Here is a 24,098-nt window from a genome sequence, read left to right as displayed (position 1 = left end):
GGATCAAAGCGCACGTCTCAGGATGGACAGAAAGCAGCCAAGGCAGCAAAAATGATATGCAAAGAGAAGGAATTCATTCATTTTGAAGGCAATTTCAATGCATGTTAAAAGCCCAAAAGATAGCATCGGAGAAATAATGGACATTTTTCACACCAGGCTGCCTGATAGAGCCCCCAGATTCAGAGCTCTCAGTTCACCTGTGCTTCAGTCCTGTATTGCAGCGCCTCAGAGCCAGCCCCGGAGATCCAGCAGGCTGATGTGGGTGGGGAGATGTGTGGCGTGCCTGGCAGCTCTCAGGAGCACTGCGTGCCCCAGGGGAGATGCCCCGTTTGCTGCCGTGGGCTCTCTGCAGCTGGCAGGCTTTGGTTTTCAGCTTCAGCCCAGCACCTTCAGCTTTCCTCCCAGGATTTTCCTCCTCTGCTGTTGTCCTCTCTCCTCCTGGCAGCCGGAGGGCGAGCGCCTCCCGGGGCTCAGTCCAGCCTTTTCACCATGTAGGGCCCTTCCAGCTCGTAGCCAATCTTCCTGTAGTAGTTCCTCGTGCCAACACCTGCGAGAACGACAAAAAAGTTTGGATTCAGGGGGGCACCAAAGCAGGTTGAGAAGCCAGGGCCAGACGGGGAAGTCACTCCTGTGGAGGGACGGTGCCAAAAGGAGCTGCCTGCTTTGACCTCCCTGGCTGCTGTGCCAGGGTCGGGATATTTGCTCATTAGCACCTGGACTGAAAATGCTGTTTTTAAGGGAGAAAATGATGTAACGTGGCTGTTATTTCTACCCAGAATCACGCACCCTGTCCTGAGAAAGTCTGCGAGGGAAAGAGGAAGAAAACAACAGTGAGACGTGTTCGAGAGCCAGGAGTTCGGAGTAGCCCGGGTACAACAGCAACCAAAGCCGGGCTCTCGAGAGGAGGCAGCCCAGCTGCAGGCACCGTTACCAGGAACTGAAGGGCTCTAAAGCCCGGCCAGCTCCGTCCAACCGCTCTCAGAAATGAGCTCAGCTCCACTTCAGCGAGACGAGTGGGCCCCCGCCGCCACAATCCAATTTCCTCGTTGAAAAGGCAGCCTCCGAATGCCTCCCTTCTCAGACGGCCTCTTCCCTCGCCTTCCTCTCTTAATGAGGCCCTGCAGCGCGGGGCCAGCCCGGCCCCACAAACAGCTGCCTTCCCCGCAGAGCCCTGCAGCAGGACAGGTCCATTAGAGCAGCCTTCCCCCTCACCTTATCTAATTACTCACAGATGCAGCCGGTTAGTCATCGGGAGGAGGAGGAGGAGGAAGAAGGAGGAGGAAGGATTCAGCATCGCGGCACCGTCGTGAGCGCAGCTGGTGGGGCAGGGCCAGGAGGACAGCCAGGAGGCAGCTCTGTGAGACGAGCAGCCCCTCGTTCCTCTCATCTCCCCCCTCTGGATGGTTCCTGGAAGCTGGGGCACTTGGAGGTGCTTCTCCAGGTGCCCCCGGTGCAGCTGGTGACCCCCTCGGGCCCCGCGCTGCTCCTCTCCTGCACCTTCAGCCCCTGCCTTTTTGGCAGACTCGGGGAAAGGAGCCCCCAGGTGCCTGCTGAGCGCACGCTGCAGCAGCTACCGAGCTGCTGAAGCGCCCCAGCTCCAGGTAAATGCCCAGCCAACATCCTAAAGAAGCATTGTGTTAACCTCAGCATGGGAACATGCATAAAACATCCTCGCCTCCCCCCGTTCTGGCTGAAGCTGAAGGGATCCGAAGTCACTTGGCTTCAGCACGAGCCTGAAGGCAAGGAGAAATCCCAGCCCGCTGCAACCCTTCTGCTCCCTCCTCCTCATCCCTGCCCAGGGCTGTCGGGATCTCTGACCCGCAGCCAACCGTCCCCTTTATCAGGATCTTGCCTAAAAATCCTCCGGGTTAGCAGAGATGCTGGGAGATGACGCCAGATTTTGGCAGGGAAACAGCAGAGCCACCCCACCGGCGGCACGACTCGGATAAAAGGATGAGCGACATCTAAGCCGAAGAAGAGGAGTCCTCTTGAAGCTAAGGAACAACTGGAGTAATTCAGGTGATGCTCTTCAACCCGCCTCGATTAGCGGTATTTAAAATTCCTTTTTTTTACCCCAAAATGTTGGGAAAGGTGTGGATTTTAACAGAAGGCAGCCGAGGTGGCACCGGAGCGCTGTGTGCTGCCTCCATTAATCTGGCAGCGATTAGCAGGCGCTGGTTAAGTGCCAGCTCCTCAGCTGAGGGCGATGGGGTCAAGCCATTAACAAGACAGATACTGCAGTCACCCGGCCCCGTGCCCCCGCAGTCCCACATGGGGCTGCCCCGCAAGGCTCCTCCGAGGACATTTTGCCATCAGCGTGACACAACTGGAGGAGAAACAGGGTACCGACGTCAGACGAGTTAAGAAAACTGCAGGTATTAAAGCCACGTGCTGCTCTGGCTGCTCACAAGTCCCACTAGGGCTAAGGGCTGGGGAAGCAGCCCCAAAATGCCTAACCCACATGGTGCTTGTCCATAAAGCGAGCTGGAAAGGAAGGCACCTTTCTCTTCCCAAATCCTCGCTGCTCTGCCTTAGGGCTCACCTACCCAGGGCGGGGCAGGCAGATCCTCCAGGGCAGTGCTCGTCCCTCTCCAAGTTGCACCTGCACTCACGGGACAGAAGAGGCAGCACCCGAGATGTGCCACAAAAGAAACATCACACGAGAACGGAGGAGAAAGGCCAGAGGCTGTCCCAAGAAGCTGTCTGACCTTCTAAGCCAGAATCAGCCCCATCTCTCATTCTAAGGTTTTAAAACGGGTGTTTTAAATATCCCACAACAAAGTAGAGCCCGAAGGCAGCAGAGCTTTCAAACAACCCCTCCCAGGCACCGTCGGTGGCTGAGCAAGGGGCTGGGGCTCCCAGCACACCGACCTGGACAGAAACCCAGGGCTCGGGGCCAGCTGAGGCGTTTTGGAAGCATCCCTCGCTGCAATCTTCCAGTGACACATCCCCTGGCGAGGGCTGCCGCTTCGTTTCGCAGCCTTTTGTTCTCTTCCTTTGGTAGCGTCTGAACAACGGCGCAGCCTGCTGATAAAAACCCCCGAGCCTGGCTTGTTACCATAACATTTACACCGCAAAAATGACATAAATTAAAAAAAAAAAAAAAAAAAAGCTCGCCTGGGTTAGGGGACGGAGGAAGGTGAGCGCCGTGCCAGGGTTCAACGCTCCTTTGGGCCAGGAGGAGGGCGGTGGAAATCAGCTTTGGTGCAGCCCCCCTGCCCGTGCCCTTTTCTGTGCAGAGCCCATAAATACACTCTTCTGACTCAAGCCTGCCACACAGCAATGTTGCAGTGCAGCAGCCGAGGCCGAGCATCCTCAGAGCTCCCTTCCCCACGGCTCAGTGGTCGCAGAACTAAGTGCAAATGAGGCTGTTTTCAGGATCATTAAAGCGCTCCTAATAGTTCATAAAATTTCCATAGCAGAGGCTTACTGAGGCACACGAGAGGATTGTCTCCGCGCCGGCCTCCGCATCTTTTGGCAGCATCTCGCTGCTCCCTTCCCCTTAAAACATTTCTTAGAAGCAGTTTCTGGGCAGCACAAAGCGAACCTGAACTGGCCGAGCCTCCCAAACTGCCTCCAACCCTTAACGTGCCGACCGCAATTCTGCCGAGAGCGAAACCTCTTCCAAATTTTGTGAGATCTCCAAGGGTGCTGAGAGAGGGACCGATGCTTCCACGCACCCACAGGGACATCAGCGACGTTTTGGCATCAGCTTCGGCTGCACAGAGCTGGGCTGGGGGCTTGGAAAGCCACAGGGCAGCCCAGAAGGATCTGAAATTTCAACACAGAGAAAAGAGCAGAGGGAACTGAAGCGCTGGGAGGGTCTCCTCGGTGTCCAAGCACATCCCCCGTGATCGGGCTGCTGCTGCCAAAGCGCTAGGAGCACTCAAAGGCCATCATTGATGGCTCACAAAGCTCACATTTTGGAGCTCTCGAGACTTGGGGTCGGGTGACTCGGAGCGTGATGTCAGCGGCGAGCAGCAAACACAACCCTCTTTTTCCCCATGAGTGTTGGTGGAGACCCCGGGCTGCTAGCAAAAGAGAAGTTTTAGGTTTTTCTTTATCCTTCTCGCCTTGACCTCCACTCACGTCCAAGAAGAAACTTGGCTGGCCGAAAGAAAAACGCCTCGTTGTGAAATCCACTGAATCCACGCAGGACTTCAAGGCAAAGCTGACACTGAATGGCACCTGGCAGCCACCCAGAGCTCGGGCAGAGATGTCTTCAAGTTGGTAGGACCTGATGAAACAAGGAAGGGTCAAAACCACGGGCTGAAATCCGTAAGGGTGGCAGGGAAAGATGAGAGGAGAGAACTTGTTCTTGTCTATTGTGTACTGGATGCTAACTAAAAAAAACCCACATCGCCTTTCCAAAATGATCCATGAGTTAAGAATGCGCGGGATATCCATCCCCGACCTCTGATGAGTTTGCTTTGGCATTTGCAGTGTTCACAATGCTGGATTTTATCTGCAGGGAAAACACAAGGCGGCTTCACGCGAATGGCGAGCAACCGACCGCCCAGAACGGTAACAATGGGGAAAAGGCGAAGGATTTGAGATAACCAGAAGGATTTGAGATAACCAGAATGCCTTATCAGCACCCAGGAAATGAGAAAAAAGAAACAAAAAACAAAAAACACTATTATTAACATTGCTGAGGAAACCTGAGCGTTTCAGAGCCATCGGAAAGAACATTATTAATTTAAGAAACCAACGAACAACCCTTACACCAATCCCTGCAGCAAAGATTTCTTGGTTTAGATTGGGTAATTGTCACCTTATTTCCCCAAAATCTCACAAATGTGAGAGGAAGCACAGCCATGCTCACTTTGCTTTTAAAACGAGGGATTCTGTTGGGAATTATTGAGAGCTACGCGTACTCTGGCAGCCATCAGAAAACAGAATCCAGGAAATGCAAGTAGAAAACAGGAATATAATATTATTTTTTTAAAAGAAGATCATTGAAAGCATACACGAGCTTTAAAAATGGAGCACTTGAAACCATTTTTAGTATTTTAAAGCATCTCTAAGCATGGTGGAGCTCCACCAGAGCCACTCTTCCCATGTTTCAGCCCTCTCTGGAGGGACCGAAGGCAGGCATGGGAGAGTTCAGTGTTTCGTGACCTCCTCCTGCTGCAGCAACCACAAAGAGCTAATTAGCGTGGCACTTAGAGCTGTGATTTAGATGTATCTTCATGGACTCTTCGTATCACCGTGTGTTGAGGGCTTCACAAGCATGGGCTGGCTGATTTAACAGCACCAAAGGCGGCGGCAGCAACTGCGCCTCACCCGTGCTGAGTCTGTGCGGTGCCGTTTTCTGAACGTTTTCTGGAAGCAGGATCCCCACCTGAAAGCCTCGATTTTTCTTCTGTCAAATGAACGTCGTGCTCTCTTCCCGCACAGATTGCTTGCCAGCAATTTTAAATTACTATTTTCACAACACCTCTGTCTAGCGGGGAGGTACTGTCATCGCCACGTCCCAGAAGAAGAGCCAAGATCCCAGGCAGCTGGGTAATTTGTCTGAAATCACAAATCAAGGCTGTGATAAAAAGCGTTTGGAAGCCTGCATCTCTCTTCATCAGCTCACCAACTCACCTCTCTGCTACAAACACCGACAGCTTTCGTGTTGGGGACCGGATTATTGCTGAAGCTGTGGGCAGAAAGCCCCAAATATCCCCGAGCATCCCCGTAGCCAAATCCAGTCCCTGCTCTGAAAATCCTCGTTCAAACCTACACTGGGGGTTGATGTGCGTGCCAAGAGATGCTGTCCCTTTCTGATAACGTTGATCCTTCCTCCAACTTGGGCTCAGCTTCTGTTTGATGAATACAACTGACGGAAAACTCACCCCTAAGTAACACCAAGGGACACCCTTATTCCCTCCTCTGCAACCTGCTCTTTGCACACCTGTAATTTAATTTAATCCGATTTAAATCCATGATGGCTTGGCCTAGTCTACGACCTGGCTAATTTGAAAAATTCTTTTCTTCTTTTACATCTCCTGGCACGAAAGGCAGCAGCATCCCCTCTCCCAGCTCCTGCAGCGACAAGTGGGAGGCTGGAGGTGCCAGCAGGAGTTTCGTGAGCTCCAGCAGAGTCTGACCACAGCCTGAGTGCTTTGTGAGACACAGATGCACCTGGAAAGGTATCTCAGGACCCTGAGAGAATAATTTAGTGAGCTGCTTATGGAGTTTTACTAAAGCAAAGAGGATACACCGCACTGCTCTCATCCTGTCACACTGAGGAACGTGTCTGTGGGTGAAGGAAAACCACAGCAAAAGCCTTGGATTATTAATAAATTGATCATTTGGGCTGATTTGTTCTTAAAGCCAAGTCTCAAACCCAATAATAAAATATGGAATAAATCCAAAGGTAGCATTAAAGACCTGATTTGGCAGCGTTCAGCTTTCGGGGTGCCGTTCCTCACACAGGAGGTGCCCCGCTTCCACTTGCAGGCTTGCCGTTTGGAAATGAGTTCAGAAGCATCCCCGGGCTTCCAGATGGTGAGATTCCATCTCATTGATCTCCTTATTACAGGAGCAATATTTCATTAACGACTACACCGGCCTGCCCCAACCCAGCTGCACTGAAAGCAGCCCCGGTCGGCAGAGGGAAAGCCTTTAATGGGGACAGACGAAGCTGGAGCTCACAGATCTTCCCCCTCTACCCCAAACCAAATGAAGTATTTAAGACCTAATCCCAGAACTTTTTCACTTTCACAAAGTGCTGCCACTGGTGTGGCCACCGGGCATCGAGGGAGACGGGGAGAGCGAAACGTTTCTGCTGCTAACCCCCAAATTTGGCAAGTTTGTGAGGTTTTAGATGCACAGCCCATGTCATGTCTTCAGGCTTCTTCCAGAGATAGTTGCTGGAATATTCAACCCATCTGGTAAAGTATTACTGAGAGGCTGGGGATTTAGGATGACTCACCAGGCATCAGAGGAATTCATGATCAATTTTCTCTCCTCTGGCCTAGGAGATTTGAAGCGCCGAGGAAGAAACACTCGGCAATCTCCAGAGCTGGCCGACCCGTTATTAAACTGGCGTACCTGAGCACCCACCTCATCCCACAGCAGCTCTCCAAGGAAGCTCTCCCCACGCAGTGCACAGGTTCAGAAAGAGGTTTCAGCAGCTGCCCAGCACAGAAAGGTGGGATCTGAAATCAGCCTTTGCTTCTCGACCCCCCTCTCTTGCTCATCAGAGCCCGGGGAGACCATTAATGGCACAAACACGAGGTCTGGATCGAGGAGCAACTGGAAAGGTTTTCACAGATCTGGAGCTGAAGAGCTCAATCAGACGTTAATGACCTCTGGAGAGCAAAAGGAGGGAGAGAAAAGAGCAGGAAGAGGAGAGCAGGAAGGCTCCCCACACCTCTCAGGAATCCCTGCAATGTGTTCCCATAAGCCACAGGCACGCTCAGCAGTTGGGGTGGCTCTGCCCGAAGGTTTTTGCCTTGCACACCTTTAATAAATGCATCAGGACACTCCAAAAATCGACTGCTGCTGATTCACAAGGAGCAAGAACGAGCAGGCAGGGAAAAAAAATCCATCAGGATTTAGCCTCACTGCTGCCTGTGTTTGCTTCATTGCCCCTCTTGCAAATTCCTGAGACGATTCCTAAAAGTTTGTGCGTTGTGGAGCCCAGGAGCACCACGAGTGGATGGAGTCACTCCATTTTGCACCTCTGCAGCGCGAGGAGGTGCTTAGGAGGCAAGCTAATGAATGACCATAGTGTTCATTTAACCTGGTGCTTAAAACTGTGCGGGCATCACCCCTTACCTGCTCTGCAGAAATAATTTTGTTCGGCTTTGTTCTCCCCAAAGCACACGGGGATGGGCAGCTCGTGAGGGCGTTTTTCTCCAGCTCTCCCCCAAATCCTCTGCTGCTGCAGCTAAGGAAGGAGGCCGCCGAGGCTCGGCACCAGCTGATCCTCCATTCAGAAATCCAGCCTGCCTTCCCGTCGCCACCTTCAACCCCCGGCGCACTCAGGCGTGCAGCGCTCCTGGCCCGCGTCCACGTTAATTTTCTACTTGACAGAACACAAATAGAAACCTGGTCTGGGGGAAAAGTGATCATCTTGCCGCATAGTAATTAGCTTACGGTGGCGGTGGCGGTGGTGGGGGGGAGGACGGCCTCCACGCTGCCTCGATAAGGCTGCTACGTCACGGGGCTGGAGCGAGGCTCCAGCGAGATTTCGCTGCAGGGAGACATGAAAGCTCTGCTTCAGAAGATGAGGCGTGCTCGTGTGGGTCTGGCTGCTGCTCCAGCCACCGAGTAAATTATCAATGAGGTGCGTTTCGAGGCAACCGGAGCCGGCGCAGGGACAGGTGACAAAATGCCTGCACTTCAAAGGGAAAAAAAAAAAAAAAAAAAAAAAGAGGAAAGGGCGCTTATTAAAGGACCTCTGCGCGTCTGGTTTTAACAGGGCGAGCACCTGCGATAGGGGAATTCAATCTCATCCCCCACCCCTCCCCAACAAGCATCTTCTGCGCAGAGATAAGGAGACAATCCTGTTGGTACAAGCCAAGCCAGCCTGCTTTGCCGATGCCAGCACAAACAGATAACGCTGACAGACGTCACAGCAGATACTGCAGTTGAAAAAAAACAGCTCTTCCGTGGCCAGAGCACTGTATTTATAGAGCCGGCTTTTTGCTGCTCGAAAAGTAATTTACAACACGGAAATACTTTGTCTGCTCACTCCTGGCCCTTGCCCTTGGAGTCAGCAGCGGTCTCACCTCGGGCACCTCTGCTTTCAGGGAGCCAGCTCCTGGGCAAGGGCACTCAGTGACACACCAACCTGTTAAGGATGACATGGCAGCATGAAGTTGTCATCTATCCCCTTTTGGCAGCCGATTTAAGATGGGTAAATAGGGGTAGAGACAGCTCCTGGGCAGCTGGGCACCTTCAGCTCCTCTGCTGGGAGTAAAAGGAGTCCCCTCGGTCACGGCCCCACCTCGACTTGGCACGTGATGCTTGGATTACAGGGGTAAAACAAAAAGTGCTGTCGCTGTTAGGTGCCACTGGTACTAAACCTGCTGCTCTCTGCTGTCTCCACAATAACTACAGGTGGAGGGAGCTGCTTGTGCTGAAATACACCCGGTGCCGACAGGGCTCTCTCTGCACGTGCCAGTGCTGTAAAAGCTGAGAGGAAAGCGGCTGCCACGCAGAGAAGATGTGTGCGAATATGTGAAGGGCACAGAGAGGCAGTGCCGGGCAGTACAAGCAGTGTTTTGAGATGATACCACTGGAAACGCACGTGGAAATTCAGTGGCAGGAGGGGACACATCCTTTAAAACAAAACAACAACAAAAAAAAAACCCCACGCATCAATATCACGCCCAGAGTCAAAGCGAGGCGTTGCGGTGCCAGGGCAGGATGTGGGTTTGGCACAGCCCCAACCCTCCTGACAAAGAGGAGCGTGCGATTAAGGACTTGGCAAGGAGCTGGCAAAGCACGACAGCCCAGATCATGTGCTGGGAGCCAGGGGAGCGTAGCGTAAAGCCAGGCTGCCCGGGCACGGGCGAGCTGTGACGCAGGGATGTCTCGTGCTCATTTATTGCTAAGCTGCCTCTTGGCACCGGCTGGCCGGAGCTGCTCAGGTGTCTGCCAGGGCTCTGGGCCATTCCAGGGGCACCGAGTCCTTGGGAGGGAGCTTGAGTGAGTGTTTGTGTGCTGCTGCCATCGCTGCGCTGCCACGCTCACCCACGTGCAGCCTCCTGTCTCTGTAGACCCGCTGCTGATAGTCTCCATCCTGATTTCCTAGGTGGCTGAAGTGAACGACACGTGTTAAAAGAACAGGAACGTTTGGGATGGGAACTTTCTCAGAGCTGCTGCTGCATCCACATTATTTAAGTTCACAAACGTTATTTGCAAAGGAAGCAGGGAAACATTCCTGCAACATGTTCTTCAGTATCATCTGTAACTATCTCACATTGAAGAGGAAGGTCTCTGTCCTGAAATCTTATTTTTCAGATGCTTCAAGTCATTGGAAAGCACTGGCTTCAGTCTCTCTGGTCCTCGTTACTGCAAAAGCCAGCCACCAACATGAGGGGACAACAACAGAGCAATCAAGTTGATGCTTAGAAGAAAAACAAAGGCTCCATAATGGAGGAATTTGTGTAAGTGCATCAAGGCAGGAGCTTCATGCTTCTGTCATTTAGAGGGGGGAGGACTCTGGACTTCCAATGTTTTAAAATATATACTGCATTTCACATGCTCATCACATTTTAAAGAAAGTGTAATTCTTTACACACGTGATTTTCCTGAAACCAAAGCACTACAGCGAAAACCACAGCTACCCTACCTTGGGTCACTGGTGTGTGCATCCCCGTACGACTGCCTGAAGTACTTGCGAGGGGCAGATGGGGCTTTTTACGGGGTGCTGAGCAGCAAAGTCAAAATAATTGGTTATAGGGATGCTCCAGGAGACAACAGGAAAGGTTTTAAAGAGGGCTGCCCTTCAGCCAGCGTTACTTAGGCTGAAGGATGACTTCTCCCAAGCTCAAGGTAAGCCAGCGAGGCGTTACAACCACCACTAGAAAGCTCGGGGAAAGGGACGGGGAGAGGAGTTTATCAGTTGTTGCAGGCAGACAGACTGGCAAGGCAGCGAGTCCCTGGAGGCTATCGGATACAAAGGCACTCTCTCTGACTTTAGAAGTCCTTGAGCAACACGCGGCTGGAGGGCAAGACGACGTCTGGAAGCTCACCCGAGCCTTGCCTCCCCTCCCCAGACACCCGGCATCGGCGGTGTGAGGAATGACACATCGATCCGCCCCGCTGCAGCACGCTCCCGTCCCGACAGAGGCAGAGGCTGGAGCAAAGAGGCTGCAAGTTGGCTCAAAGAACAACAGGTACGAGGGCTGCGCTCACGCTGCAGGCTGGGAGGAACACGGGGAACGAGCACGGAGCTCGTTTGTTTGCTCTAAATCATCCTCTGAAGGCTGTGCAGCTTCTGACAAAAAAAAAACCAAAAAACCTTACTGGTTGAGTCACCGCATGCAACTGCTCCTCGCTGGCTCCCAAAAGGAAGCGCCAAGACCTACGGGCTGCAAAAAGGGAGCCACACATCGAGCTCTCCAAAATGCCACCCTAAATTAACAGATACCTGCCCGCTGCTGGAATGGTGAAAGAGGTCCCCAGAAGTCCCCAGAAGGGACCGGAGTAGCATCATCCTGCCAAAAGGAGAGAAAATGCTGAATGCAGAGCTTGAGCACCTGGTTATTGCCAAAAAGGAAGAAGAAATTACAAATTCAACAAGCTTACTGGCCCATCCGCTGGCCTCAAACACCAAGGTTGTCTGTTTTTTTTTTTTTCTTTCACATTTTCAGCGCCTAAGGACACGTGGATATCAGAGGGGGAACGTGTTTAAAATTGTTTTAGTGTAATTTAGGTTTTTTGGGGGGGCTTTATTCAAGGGGAAAACGATGCAAATCCCAAGCAGGTACAAGTAGAAGCAAACCAAAAACCAACCAAAAAATGCAAAAAGCAAAAAAACACACACAAAAAAAACCACAAACCACCACCACCAACAAAACAAAACAAAAAAACAACAAAAGGCAAAGAAAACACACATGCAATTACAAATGCTGGAAAATGGAAAAACAGACATTTCAGATCAGACCTCCCCAGAGCTCTGAATAATAGAGTGATGCCTCCAGGGTCTACCATTCAGCTACCCAAGCCTGCATACTAATATACTACTCACATCAGAGGAGTAGAAAGGCACCACTCATGCAGAAAATTACCTTAAATGAGCAACGACTTCATGATAAACAAGCCGCTTGCTTTTTTACTTTGCTCTTTGATTTAGGTGGTGGGGGGCACCTCCTCCCTGCCAGTGAGGAGCAGAGAGCACGCTGCTGGCTCTGCGCAGAAACCCCGCGAGCAAAAACCCCCAAACCTCCCCGTTGCTGCAAATGTTTAATTCTGGTTTGTTTGGTCGAACATCCAGGGCTGAGGCTGCATTCCCCAGCAGCCAGGAGGCAAGCTTTGGGAAGAGCATTTGGAGGACCTGCACGTTGGCAGTGCCAGAGGTGTGACCACAGCATCATGGAATGAGAATATCCAGGGCTTTGCTCGTTTCCCACGCCCTCAGCACCCGAATTTCCCCACGTGGTGCCAGAATCCAAGCTGCCCGTCCTGACGCCGCTCACAAATGCTCGTCTTGCCTTGCAAAATGCACTCCTAGCGCATTTGTCATTGATTCTATAGTCAATTAAATGCAGTTCTCCCACCGGCCCTCTTCAAATGAAGTGATATTTAACTAGATACTCCACGAGGCAGCTGCTGTACAGCCGAGCTTGCTTTGTGCATCATTCCCCGGTTCATTGCCTGCGATGACTCCTGGGTGCCTGATGCAGGGGACCTCAGATTTTCCTTTGAGCGTAACCTTGCGTGGTTTTACCTACTGCTGGAAGGGCGATCCTGGTAAATCCTGCCGCATCTTTCGCCTTGTCTGCTTGTCGGTTAAATATCTCTAAGAGCAAAGAGGCAAATTTTGAGAAGGCAGGCTCAGCTCATCGTGTTTACCCCAAGAGCAGCAAGAACAAAACACTGTGGAAAGAGTCTGCGGGGAAACACTTTTTTTTTTTTTTGCTAGGAGTACAAATTAATGTACTCTGAAGGAGCGCAGGAACTGATGGCGTTCATTTGCACAGTCCTGTATGGCCCTGAAAAGGAAAATTTGCTAACTTTTCAATGAGTACCTCAGCTCCTGGCCCTGGGAGAGGTCCTCGCCCTGCTCTGCTCAGGGTGAGAGCAGCTGATGAGGTGCAGGATGCTCCCCAGCCCACAGGGTGAGAGCAGCAAAGCAGGGAGGAGAGTTACAGCTTCTCCGCCAGCCTCCAGAAGTGAGCAAAGTGCCCTGGAGATAAGGCTGCCTTAAGCCAGAAGTAAATTCTTGGCTGAAGCAGCGCTTGAAAAGGTGGACCGCGAGCCTGCATCACAAATTTGGGTTGGAAACACGACAAAAGATGAAACCCGTGACTCGACAAACTCCAAACCCAAAGCTTTGACTGAAAACAAGCTTTAAGCCCTTAACCCCTGCGCAGGCTTGAAAGGGAGGATTACCACTTGTGGGCAGTGTGAGAACACTGGCGGTCAGAGAGGACGATTCCTAAGCAAGAAAACTACATTTATTTTTAAATCCCTAAAAACTGCTATTGCTCACAGTTCTGATTCAAGTCTATTTATACCGCTGCGTATTACAAGTCGCTTGCATGGAAGTCACCTCCATTTCCTCGTGGATCTGATCTCTTAAATACTTTCTGCCTAAGCCAGCCTCACGGTTTGCGGGTGTTTTTTTTTTCCCCCAAGTTGTTTGGGTTTTGTAAACTCGGGGATTGTTTGGGTTGAGGTTGGAGAAAGAGTTGCTGAGGATGAAGGGAGCACAAAAGATGCACAAAAGGCATCCCCACACATCCAACTCCTGTGTCAGGTTTGTCTCACTGGTTCTTCTTTTGCCCACTCTAAGGAAAGCTCCTACAGATGGAGGCAGGAAAAAACACAACGGAGCACACACCAGCAAGAAAAGCGTGCACGGAACGGTCAGATGGATGCAGACCTCTGAATTGACTGGATTTTCAAAACTTAAAACAGAAAAATATTGAGGTATCTCAGCGCAGTATTGCCTGGAGATTGTGCAATGTCCGTCTACACAAAGCCTTAAAGAATTAATATAGTTGAGCGTGGTTTAGAAAGTGAGAACCTGGGACAGACGCAAGCCAGACAAAAGTCTCTGGTGTGTATCATACAGAAGTGAGGCCACATGACAATATATTTTATGTAAATATATTTATATATATACATTTATAAAAATATTAAAGCCTCCTACCAAAACATGCTTGCAGAATGCTGTTTTTTTTGCAGCAGTGTCCTTGCTTAAGAACAGCAATATTCCTGTTCATGCCTTTTTTTCAACCTTTTTGTTCAACCCAAACCCCAGCTAAGACAGTATCAAGCCCATTTTCAAAGCTGTTACATTCTTAAACATATAAAAGTGAAGTTCTTTAAGAACTAGGGGATTGTACACAGTAGCTGTTCCATAGCACCAACCCACTAGCACGGGTTTATCCTTGGCTTCTCCCAAATCCACCTAATTAATTATTTTTTTTCAAAGGCCATCAATCTAAAGCAGACAAACATCTCAGAGGCACTTCATTAACATCCCCATATTTCCACTTATCTTGGGCCACTTCTTCTCTTATTAATAGCTAATGAGATTGGCGTTTCTAAAAATATCCAGCCAGCAGTGGAAGCAAAACTCCGGGGAGCCCTAGCGAACCCCATCAATCCTCGCAGCACTTCAGAGCCTCGTCCTGTGGTCTCCTGGGCACACCCTGCCAGTTGGCAATCTCATTCAACATCCAATATGAACTCTGAGGCACCGATTACTCGAGTAATTTATTACTTCGAAGGTGACCAAAAGGCTGTTTACACGAGCAAATCAAGGTACTTGAGAGCGTTATCGAACGTGCCCTGAAACTTTACCTCTGATTCCTACGCCAGCTCCGTTTCTCTCCCCTTACCGCTCTCCCTTGCAGGTGGATTTAACACCGGTGTGATGCATCAGATTTACTTTTAGAAAGTTCTGAACCTCCGTAGCTGCAAAAGGCAAAGGCACAGTTTCCTTAAACACATGAGACAGCGTGCTCGAGCAGCACCAACAGACTGGGGGATGAGTCACCGACTGTAATGAACGATTTTATCTCTCGCGGAGACTACAGAAAACAGGTGGTATTAGTTTAATTTCTATTCACAGCCCTGTGATTGTGGATTCCTGACTGCTGCAGCATGCATAGGAGAAAGATGTTGGGATCAGTCACCCCAAGCTGATTATTACGGTCCTAGCGATCTTAATCAGGAGGCAATCATGACTTACTCACTTGTCTCCCATTTACATGTTTGTATCGAGTGATTTTACAGTACTGCCTGATACAGAATATAAAAATGTGAACGCGGTGAAATACGCCACTGACTCACTGCTGAGGGGGAAGGAATTTGTGCCCTCCTGGAAGCAAGAAGTGGGAAAGTGCAAGACACAACGCCTGACCCAGCCAAGGGGACATGCGAGCTTGCAGGGAAGTGAAATAGTGTTTAATTAAGAGCATTGACGAGGTTACACGTGGGAAGGAAGCGGAGTCAGAGGGGAAAAGATTGTGACTGAAGTCCTCTGGGGTGCCTGGACGAAAGAAAATTGGCTCTGGCAGCTGACATGCTCCTGCAAGGAGAGAGGTTTTCTAGCAAGTGAGGCTCTAACAGCCACAGCCCGGGATGTCAGGAAATGTTGGCTACTGCCCTGAGCAGGAAGGGCAGCAAACCACCTGGACAGGAGAGATGTTGCTGCTGTAACCTTGCTAAAAACAGACTAGGATGACTTTTTTTTTTTCCTTCTTTCCTGTTTGTCGTAACAATTGTGACGGCACTGCTCGTTTTGGATGTTGTACATCAATGCTTTCATTTGAATTGACCTTAACCTGCCTTGAATTAAATGCATTTCCAAGGTAACCTCAAGCCACGCTTCAATCCAAGGCTGTGGCAACGAACCAGCCAGAGACTCCTGGAGCCCTCTGGACAAACCTGGCTCCCCAATTCCTTCTCCAAAGGGTGAGCAGACCCCGGAGCAGCCGCATGACCCCTGGTGTGGAGAGAGGGAAAGTGTCTTCAGTGATGGGCAGAGCAGAGCAAGGCTCCCTGGCAGCAGCAGGGCACCAGGGGACACCCTGCCCCTTGGGGACCCTAGGAGATGCGCTGCCCTGAATCAATCAGTAAGAGATGTCCCTACACAAAGCCAGGGTAGGGAACAGTCTCAGATGATGACTGCTGCTAATTTCTAACCAGAGCTGAACCTGAATCTTAGAGATGAGCCCTAATTAGCCAGTAATCACAATCTTTTGTAAAGCCTTACCTTAAAACCTCACGCATTTCTTTTTGAAGAAATGAAAGACTGAAGAGAAGTATTTCTAATTTGCAAAACAAGAACTGTCAGAGTACAGAAACTCAGCGATTCACTCGGTTACTTTACCAGCAGAGCCTCGGGAAGGTTTTGGTCCAGAAGGACTAGCACTGACCCACACAGTTCTCTGGCAGAGAGCATGCATCAGCATGCATCGGGGACCATTCCCTGAAGAGGCAGTTTGGATGTTCTGGCACTATTTAATTAACTAGTACTGATGTAGCCATTAAATGCCAGACTGGAAAATACTGCTGGAGAAAGGACGCTGTTAAAGAAAACACTGCAACAAAGCATTAATAAAAACATGTAGTACTAATGAGATAGGGAGCCCTGCGAGAGACATTTTGAAAGCAGATTTCCCTTACAGGCTTCTCTCGAGACAGTAGGGAAAATTTTGCAATATGTTGGAGCCCTAACCTCCCAATGGCTTCCCAGATTAAAAATCTATGCCGAAACCAAAAGCAGCAAAACCAAGTTCATCCTCTGATGCAGAAAGAACTTCTGCCTGCATTTGTTTTTCAGATAAAACTTACAGGAGGACTGAAATTCAAGTGAAATCATCTCCAAGGAAACAGCTGGAAAACTTCTGTTCACTGCAGATGCTGTAGTAGTCTGTTATAGAGACAAATTGTACCGTATCGTACTTTGCAGCCCAGGAAAAAAAAAAGTTAAAAATCACAGACAAGGTCTTGGTAAGATGACACAAACTGTGCACGCAGCAGGACAGGCTCCTCGCACTGCATTTCAATGCAAAGAATCCATTCTTCATATCAGACTGCTAAAATACAGCTACAATTAGTAACACAAATGCTTCAACAGACCATTTTTTAGCAATTGCTGTGTGTTTTCTGTTCTTGACGAACTAAATGTTCTTTAACACAGGGAGATTGTGGCTGCCTCTCTCCATGCATCCCAAACCAAGACGTTACTGGCACAAAAAAAAACACCCAAACCCCAACATTTCCACTTGAGGAGCTACCTGGTACGGCCATTTCTTAACCCAATGAAATTCCCAGTTCAAATTTTCAAATTGACTCCTGTGCAGCAGCCACAGGGAAGCACGACTGGGCTGTGTCTTAAGAAAAGAAGGAACGGGGCATCTAGAGGATACAGAATTATCTTGAAGCATCTGGCCGCTGCCTGCGCATTGTCCTCGCTCAGGCTCTCGTCACAAGTACTTGTTGAGACAGCTCACTTCAGCTCTCCTGCACCCCGTGACATGACACAGCTGGAAACACACACACAGGCTGTCCACTTCACTCAGCAGCTTGGAGCAGATCCGCGGTTTGCTGCTTTCCAGTGGTTTTTGGTGGGCAGGGAGAGGATTATTGTTTTTATAAAAGGCCTAACTTACAGCTCTTCTTGTCAAGTCCCAAAGCACGAATGAATCTCAGGCCAACAAGAGTTTCTCTCCCCATACAATTCACCACCTTCCTCTGTTACAGAACCTATATGCCTGTAAAAGCTTTCTCTAACTACCATAACTGCTAATATAAGAATAAATTAATGCACAAAGCTAGTTCTGACCTTGACTCCACACACACACACACACTGTGAGCTGCTGCCACTTTTTAGTCACAATGGCTGGAAAATGAAACAGGAGAAAGGGCTGCAGCTCTTTCTTACACAGCTCGCTTCTTCATGATAATGCTTAATGTATCCTAAAAGCACATTTGTCCACCCTAATGACGGTACTTGCAGAAAGGCTGGAAAATGGAGCCTGGCAATTTTCTATCCTCACAAACTCTGGAAAGCAGCCCTCAGCAATAACAACCTGTGACGGGGCCAAATCAGCGAGTTCAGAAATAGCAGCCTTCGGAGGAGGAAGCCACCCATGGTCACGCAGTCTGTCTCCTTCGGCACTAAGAGCAGGATGGATCCCTGCAGCGCGTCCTCTGGTATGCTGCTTGCGATAATAGTATTGTACTGGACAAAGCTATGATGGAATTTGACTCCATTACTAAGAAGCATCTGCTGATGCTCATTTTCAAGCTAATACGATGAATGTTCACAGCAGTGGTGCTGGCTGTAGTGGGTTTATTTTCAGATTAAGACAAAAAAAAAAAAAAGGATAAAGCAAAGGTACCTGAAATTACAGCAATTTTCCATGACCCATGCTCCTCCTTGGCTATTCTCTCTGCCTCCTCCATGAGCAACATACCAAATCCCTGCAACAGGAGAAATAACAGGAGGAAAATATAAATTCTGTAAAAATAGAAAGTATAAGCAAGGTCAGAATGTAAGCATTAGAACATTTCCAACAGAGGTATGTTCGGGCACAGGAATGATCAGAATCTTTTTGCAGGAGAGGGCAAAGCACAGCGGCTTGGGAGGAGCCCTGCACAGAGGTGTACTAACACTGAACTTCACTGCAGATTTCTCAGTTTTTGGTTCTTTCTTCTTCAGAACATGAAATTATCCATATGCAGCTGCCTGACAGCTTCTCAGTGGCTTCTCATCCATCTGGATGGCTGCCTGGCTGGACCTGGCTTAATGCTAGGGATTAAATAGGGAGCACAGGCACAGGATGAAGGTGTCTATGCTGTCAAATTTAAATTCTGGCCAGGTACATCAGTTGTAGTGGATGTGGCTAGAGCTGCTGTTGGCTTTTCTGATACAACTGTTGCCTTAGCGCCTCACAGTCTTTATTTCCACTACCCCTCTGGGAGCCAGGAGCTGTTCCCGTGCCCATTTCAGGCTGAAGAACTGAAGCATGCAGCGGCCACCAGGCTTGTCTGGGTGTCAAGTCCTGCATCAAGTCACCTGCGTGCCTCCTGCAGACCCGCCCCGCTCTCCAGAGCTCATGGGACACCTACGAGGCTCAGCTCACTAGATGGAAGATGCCAAAGCAAAAAGGATTGCAGAAGAACCCGTTAATATTCTGGACCAGATCCATGCCTCTATTTACGTTTGGAAATCTTGCACAGCAGGGGTGCCACTGGAATCAAAATTCAAACCAGGGAATAGCCTTTCCACTCTATTTAACAACTTAGTTGTCCTATATATCTGGCAATAATTGATTGGATTAATTCACTTCCAACATTAGGATGCAGGAACTATGCTTGGCTCTTTGTTCATCTCTTTTCCTGACAAGAGGCACAGACTCAGGCTGCGTTGAAACCAAAGTGGATGTGATTTAATTCTAAAACCACTTAACACTTACAGGCATTTTTAAATAACACACAGAAATCTTCATTCTAAATGTTCCTCTGATCAGAAATTGTCCCCGCAACAGCAAAAAACGTTTTCTGCTTAACCTCTTGAACACTGACACTTCTGAATGAACACCAGTGCGTCATATGCCATGAAATTTCAATTTCCAGCCTATTTTAAGGTTTGCAGTTGGCTACTTCCAATTGATTTTCTTTACTTTTTCTTTTTTAAACACTTTCGACGACCACTTTCCCCTTCCAAAATTTTGAAATGTTAGCTGTTTTGCAGCGGATAAATTCACTGTTCCTTTATTATTATTTTTAAAACAGCCACTGCGCTATGGCTATACGTCATCAGCATCCAACAAAACCGCATCTTAACACATATACTCAGGGAAAGATTAATAAATACAAGGAAGTTAATTTAAAACATCAGCCCTGAGCAGTTCTGGCACCGAGGACAAACTGATTGCTTTTTTAAAAGCTCAGTTGAAAGGTTCAAAATCTACCAGGGCAAAATTTAATTCACATTTTTGCTCACCGCAAGCCACAGCATGTTACATGCAGCAGAAGGATAATGTGCAATTTTCATACAACTCACTGCAAGGAATTAGAGACACAGCTTTCCACTCCATTCTTTGCATTTTAAGATAAATATTCTCTCGTTCTGTAAATGTTCCCTTGAAGGAAAACTGGGAAGGACCAAAAAAAATCTCGCCTTCCCATCTGTAATTACTTTAGATTTCAGAAGTGAAATTCATCTATTGAACAAGATCCATTTTAGCAGGAAATAAAAAGACACAATGGATGTTTCCCTTTGTTTTGCTGTTACTCAGTTTGCAGTGAAGTCTGATGTACATACAGTACAGGATATCACAGGAAAGATACCTCAGAACCAGAGCTGCTTAGCACTTGAAAGCCAAATTAGCAGCAGGTAATGAGCTCTTGTATTGTATGGGCATGAGTAACGCAGATAGCATTCAGCCATGCTTTTTTTTTTTTAATCTCAGAGCAGTAGCGACTGCCTAAACACTATCACACCAGCAAAAACTCAGAAACAGCAGGATTTCAGCACAAGAAATGCAAGACGGAGCTTAGATTCAATTCTGTTTTTTACTGCAGTTGACTGTATTCCAAACGAAGAACGAAGCTTGGAGATGAAATTAAATTCTTCTCTAATTATACTGGGAGGGGTGGGGGTGTAAAAAAGCAGCACAGATGGAAAATGAAGACGGCTTGAGGTACCTGGTGCTGAAATTTTGAAGGATCCCGGCTGCTCACTGGGACCACGCTCCCATACACGTGCAGCTCCCGGACGATGGAAACACCTCCTTTCAGCTCGGGTCTGAAGGACTCCTCTGAACACTTCCGCAGTCGTAGAAGGCCAACGAGAATGTCCTGTTCTGGGTCTTCATAGGACAGGAAGGTCTCCCAGCCACCATTAGCCACATAATCTCTCCTAACCAATTCAATCTGGTTGAAGAGAAGCAGCAGCGAAGAACACAAAGAGGAAAAGAAAAAAAAAAAAAAACAACTGTTAAAAATATTTAAGCAACATGTTGAACAGACCGAAACCAATTTCATGGATCCATAATCTATTATGATTCAGAGAAAACATGAAGTGCTTTCTTAAAGGCCAATTTAATTCTGGATGGATTTTAGCGGTCCTGGATAAGAACTGATACTCCTGCAATCATTACAGACAAAAACCCGGGCCACTTTAATAGAAGTGTCTTTGACAATGGGACAGAACTGTGCCTATTTTCTGTGCCTATTTGCATGCTTCCAGAAGGGCTGGTAACCCACGTGGCTGCCAGTTTGTAAGTCAGCCACCTAAAACTGTGATTCTTAAGTTACTTTTCATAATTACTGCAAGATCAACGGGGGCAGCAACTCTTTCGACGAAGCAAGGGACGTGGTGTCATTGAAATTCAGTTCCAATAACAACTCAGCTAATGTAGAATGGGTGGTTTTGCATCTGCCTTCACTAAAGCTGCATTTAGGGCCGTGCCTTTACTTATTTGCACAAGAAAAAGCTTGAGGTGTCTACAGGGCATGGGTTTTCCAAGCAGCAGCCAACTTTACTAATTATCATCTGTTTTTTTTCCAGTAAAAACACTGGATATAGCTACATGAGCGAACTGCAACAGGAGTTGATGTGAAGCAGTTGGTGCTGAGTGTCTGCTGAGTTCCAGAAGTCTTTGTAAGACATCATAAATTTCGTGTGCTTCACAGAATTAGGAGGATGTGCCTGTTTACTCATTTAGATTGTCCTGGAGACACCAAACGTATCCCAACAGGCGCCCTGAGAACTGACCAGTAACACCACACCATGTGCCTCAAATCCAGTTCTTGCTACCCATCTACATAAAGGCAGTTCTGAAGATCACAACAAGTGGAAGGGAAAAGCAAAGTGAGAGCTGACAATAAAGATTGTGCTTGGGCAAAAAAAAAATTGGTTCCGCAGAGCACCTAGCAGCTGTAAAGAGTAACTGATGGAGAAGAAAGCAGAAAGAAGGAAAAACGCCTATTTCATGTTACCATGACCTACCATCATCAAGGAGCTGCCTCAGGACCCAAAAAACTTCACAACATCAAGGTTCCTCAATGCAACAAGAGACCTGATCAAACCTCACACAACGGTAGCTGCGTTTCTTTGTAGCAGAGTTAGCACGGAGTTAATTTGACGTATCCTGTGGCTGATGATAAGAAAGTCACATCTCCGGCGACGTGAGTCACTCTGTTTGTGCCCTGAATTGATCTGGTGTGGCTGGAACAGCGACCCATCCTTGCTGCAGGGACTTCCTTGCCCACGTGCAACAACCAGCTGCTAAGCAGACCATAATTATTTCCCACCTTGCCTGGCTCAACAGATGAGTGGCAGCAGCTCTTGCTTAGCTTGTGGTATTGAGGACCTGATGCCCACACAGAACATGTTTGGGGGTTTTTAGTTCTAGGCTGACCCCAAGAACTAGGCTCCATTAATGTCTCAGGTACACTAGGTGTGCTCCTGGAAGGCACCTTCTAAATTCATCTGAAAGCAATCAGGTTTTGAAGTTAGGGAATGATCACAGCATTCGTTTCAAAAGCCTACCCCTGAGCTAAACTAAAACCATCGTGTGCAGACATACCTCCACACCTCTGAGAGACTCCTTTAATTTAGGAACTCAAACGTGAATGGCCAACAGCAGTGGCTGCCCTGTGCACAAACGTGGTGGTGGTGTATCCAACATTTCCTCCCTGATGGCACAGGACAGGATTGATCCCTGGGTATACCTTGCCATGCTCTTCCCACTACTACAGAGACTCAAGCAAAGGACATCTGTGGGTTTTTGTGTTTTGTTTTTGTTTTTTTTTTTTTTCTTTTTTATTTTTTTTCTACAAATCCTCTAATACCCAGAAATCCATGAATTAAAGATTTGTTTACAGAAAAGCCATAAGGGATTCTGTCGCCTGCCTGCTCTACTCCATGACGAAGCCTGGGTGAACACAGCTCACAATTAAATCCCTTACTGACTACAGAAGCAGGGCTCATTTCAGCACTGACGTACAGCTCACGGGGTGAGTGCCCGAACAGATGTCTGCCAATGTGCCAAATTCTCTGGGAGCACAGCTACAACTCCAGCTTGCTAAGGACGGCTGGCGCAGGCTGATCCAGATCTACTCCTGTGTACATAACACCACGAGTAAAATGGAAATGTACAGGCAAATACGAGGGCATGAGATACTCTGAAATACCCAGATTGGGCTGGTAGTGTCATATGGGGAACCCACAGCAGACAAGCAGTTGGGTTAAAGCTTAGTGCTAATTTAAAACAAAATGTTATTACACTCTGCTATACTGAGAGTTCAAAGCGGCAAGATTTGAGAACTTCTGAGTTCTCCTGAGGACAAAAACAAAGCAAAAACTAGTAAATGTGGCGCCATTGCTTGTTCTCCAGTAGGCCTAGAAGCTGTTATGCCAACGACCAGTCCAAAAGGCACTGGTAGGCAGATGAAGTAAGATTGCAGGAACCTCCACCAGGCAGCTTTATACTATCTGCATTTTAATAGCATCATAAGCACGTAGCAGACAACCTGATCTGCTCAGAAAAGTCTTGGATCGAGTCTTTCGTATTCCCCACCGTGCACAACAGAGGGGCCTAGGATAAAAAAATCCCTTCAAAGGGTTTGCAGCGACTCACGAGATGCACAAAGCCTTCTCCTTTATGGGATACTGGTGGAAACTTGGCAAAAGCCAGCCCGGCTCACCTCCTGGTCGGTCGGTGCCCAGCCACGCACTGCACGCTGCAGTTCCCTGTGTCAGACCCTCACCTGAACCACCCCGTGTGCTGGGGAAGAATAATTCTCGTTAGGGTGGACGACCATGTCAATATGCAGACCTATTAAACGGCTGGTACAGTCTGGCTTAAATTTGCTTTGACAAATAAAGGGAAAACCCAGGTGTAGATTGCGCTTGACCTAGAGCAGCTACTCCCTGCTTTGAAGCCAGCCTTCCTCTCACTAAGGCTCTCCACCGAGATCATTATCTTGATATAAAAAAAAAGAACTGTTTTGCAGAAACAGCAGCTTCTTACAGATATGAACCTGTATTAGTGTTAAAGCAGAAACTGTAACCGAGCTGTCATTGCCCTTTGCCTCTCCAAACCTGTCAGTCCAACCTCTCTTTACAGCAGCAATCCACCAGAGCATTTTTAAGGCTATTACGTAGCGCTATCCATCTTTAACCAGCCTGAGAGCAAGCGATCTTAACCATCTCCTTCCTCTGCGATGGAGAAATGCCACTAATTGAAAAGGGAGCTTAGAGACAGCTCTGTAAATAACCAGCTACGGGCAAGTAATCCACTTCAAATTGATTTCTTTTAAAGACTTTTAAAAGCAGACACACCATCACCATTGTAAAAATATATACAGCCTACTGATCCTGAACACAAAGAAGTTGCATCAAGTGTAATTAATTATAGGAAACGATTAATTTATTTTACGTCTGACATGATAGT

At 48.4% G+C, this 24,098-nt stretch overlaps 1 protein-coding gene across 1 annotated transcript in view; it reads right to left on the bottom strand.

Annotated features, from left to right (window-relative positions):
• Positions 1–24,098, bottom strand: part of ELP3 (elongator acetyltransferase complex subunit 3) — an 81,970-nt gene continuing 57,872 nt past the window's right edge. Inside the window, exons 13-15 of the mRNA XM_082756712.1 lie at positions 20,344–20,571; positions 18,033–18,114; positions 1–547 (exon numbers count right to left, since the gene is read on the bottom strand). Coding sequence (XP_082612838.1) covers positions 471–547; positions 18,033–18,114; positions 20,344–20,571 — 387 coding nt within the window. The 3' untranslated portion in view covers positions 1–470. The remainder of the gene's footprint in view (positions 548–18,032; positions 18,115–20,343; positions 20,572–24,098) is intronic.

The sequence above is a fragment of the Aythya marila genome (assembly GCF_965140915.1).
Source record: "Aythya marila genome assembly, chromosome: 3".
NCBI lineage: Eukaryota > Metazoa > Chordata > Aves > Anseriformes > Anatidae > Aythya > Aythya marila.
The sequence above is the reverse complement of the archived record's forward strand: the minus strand, read 5'-3'. Positions and strand labels throughout refer to the sequence as shown.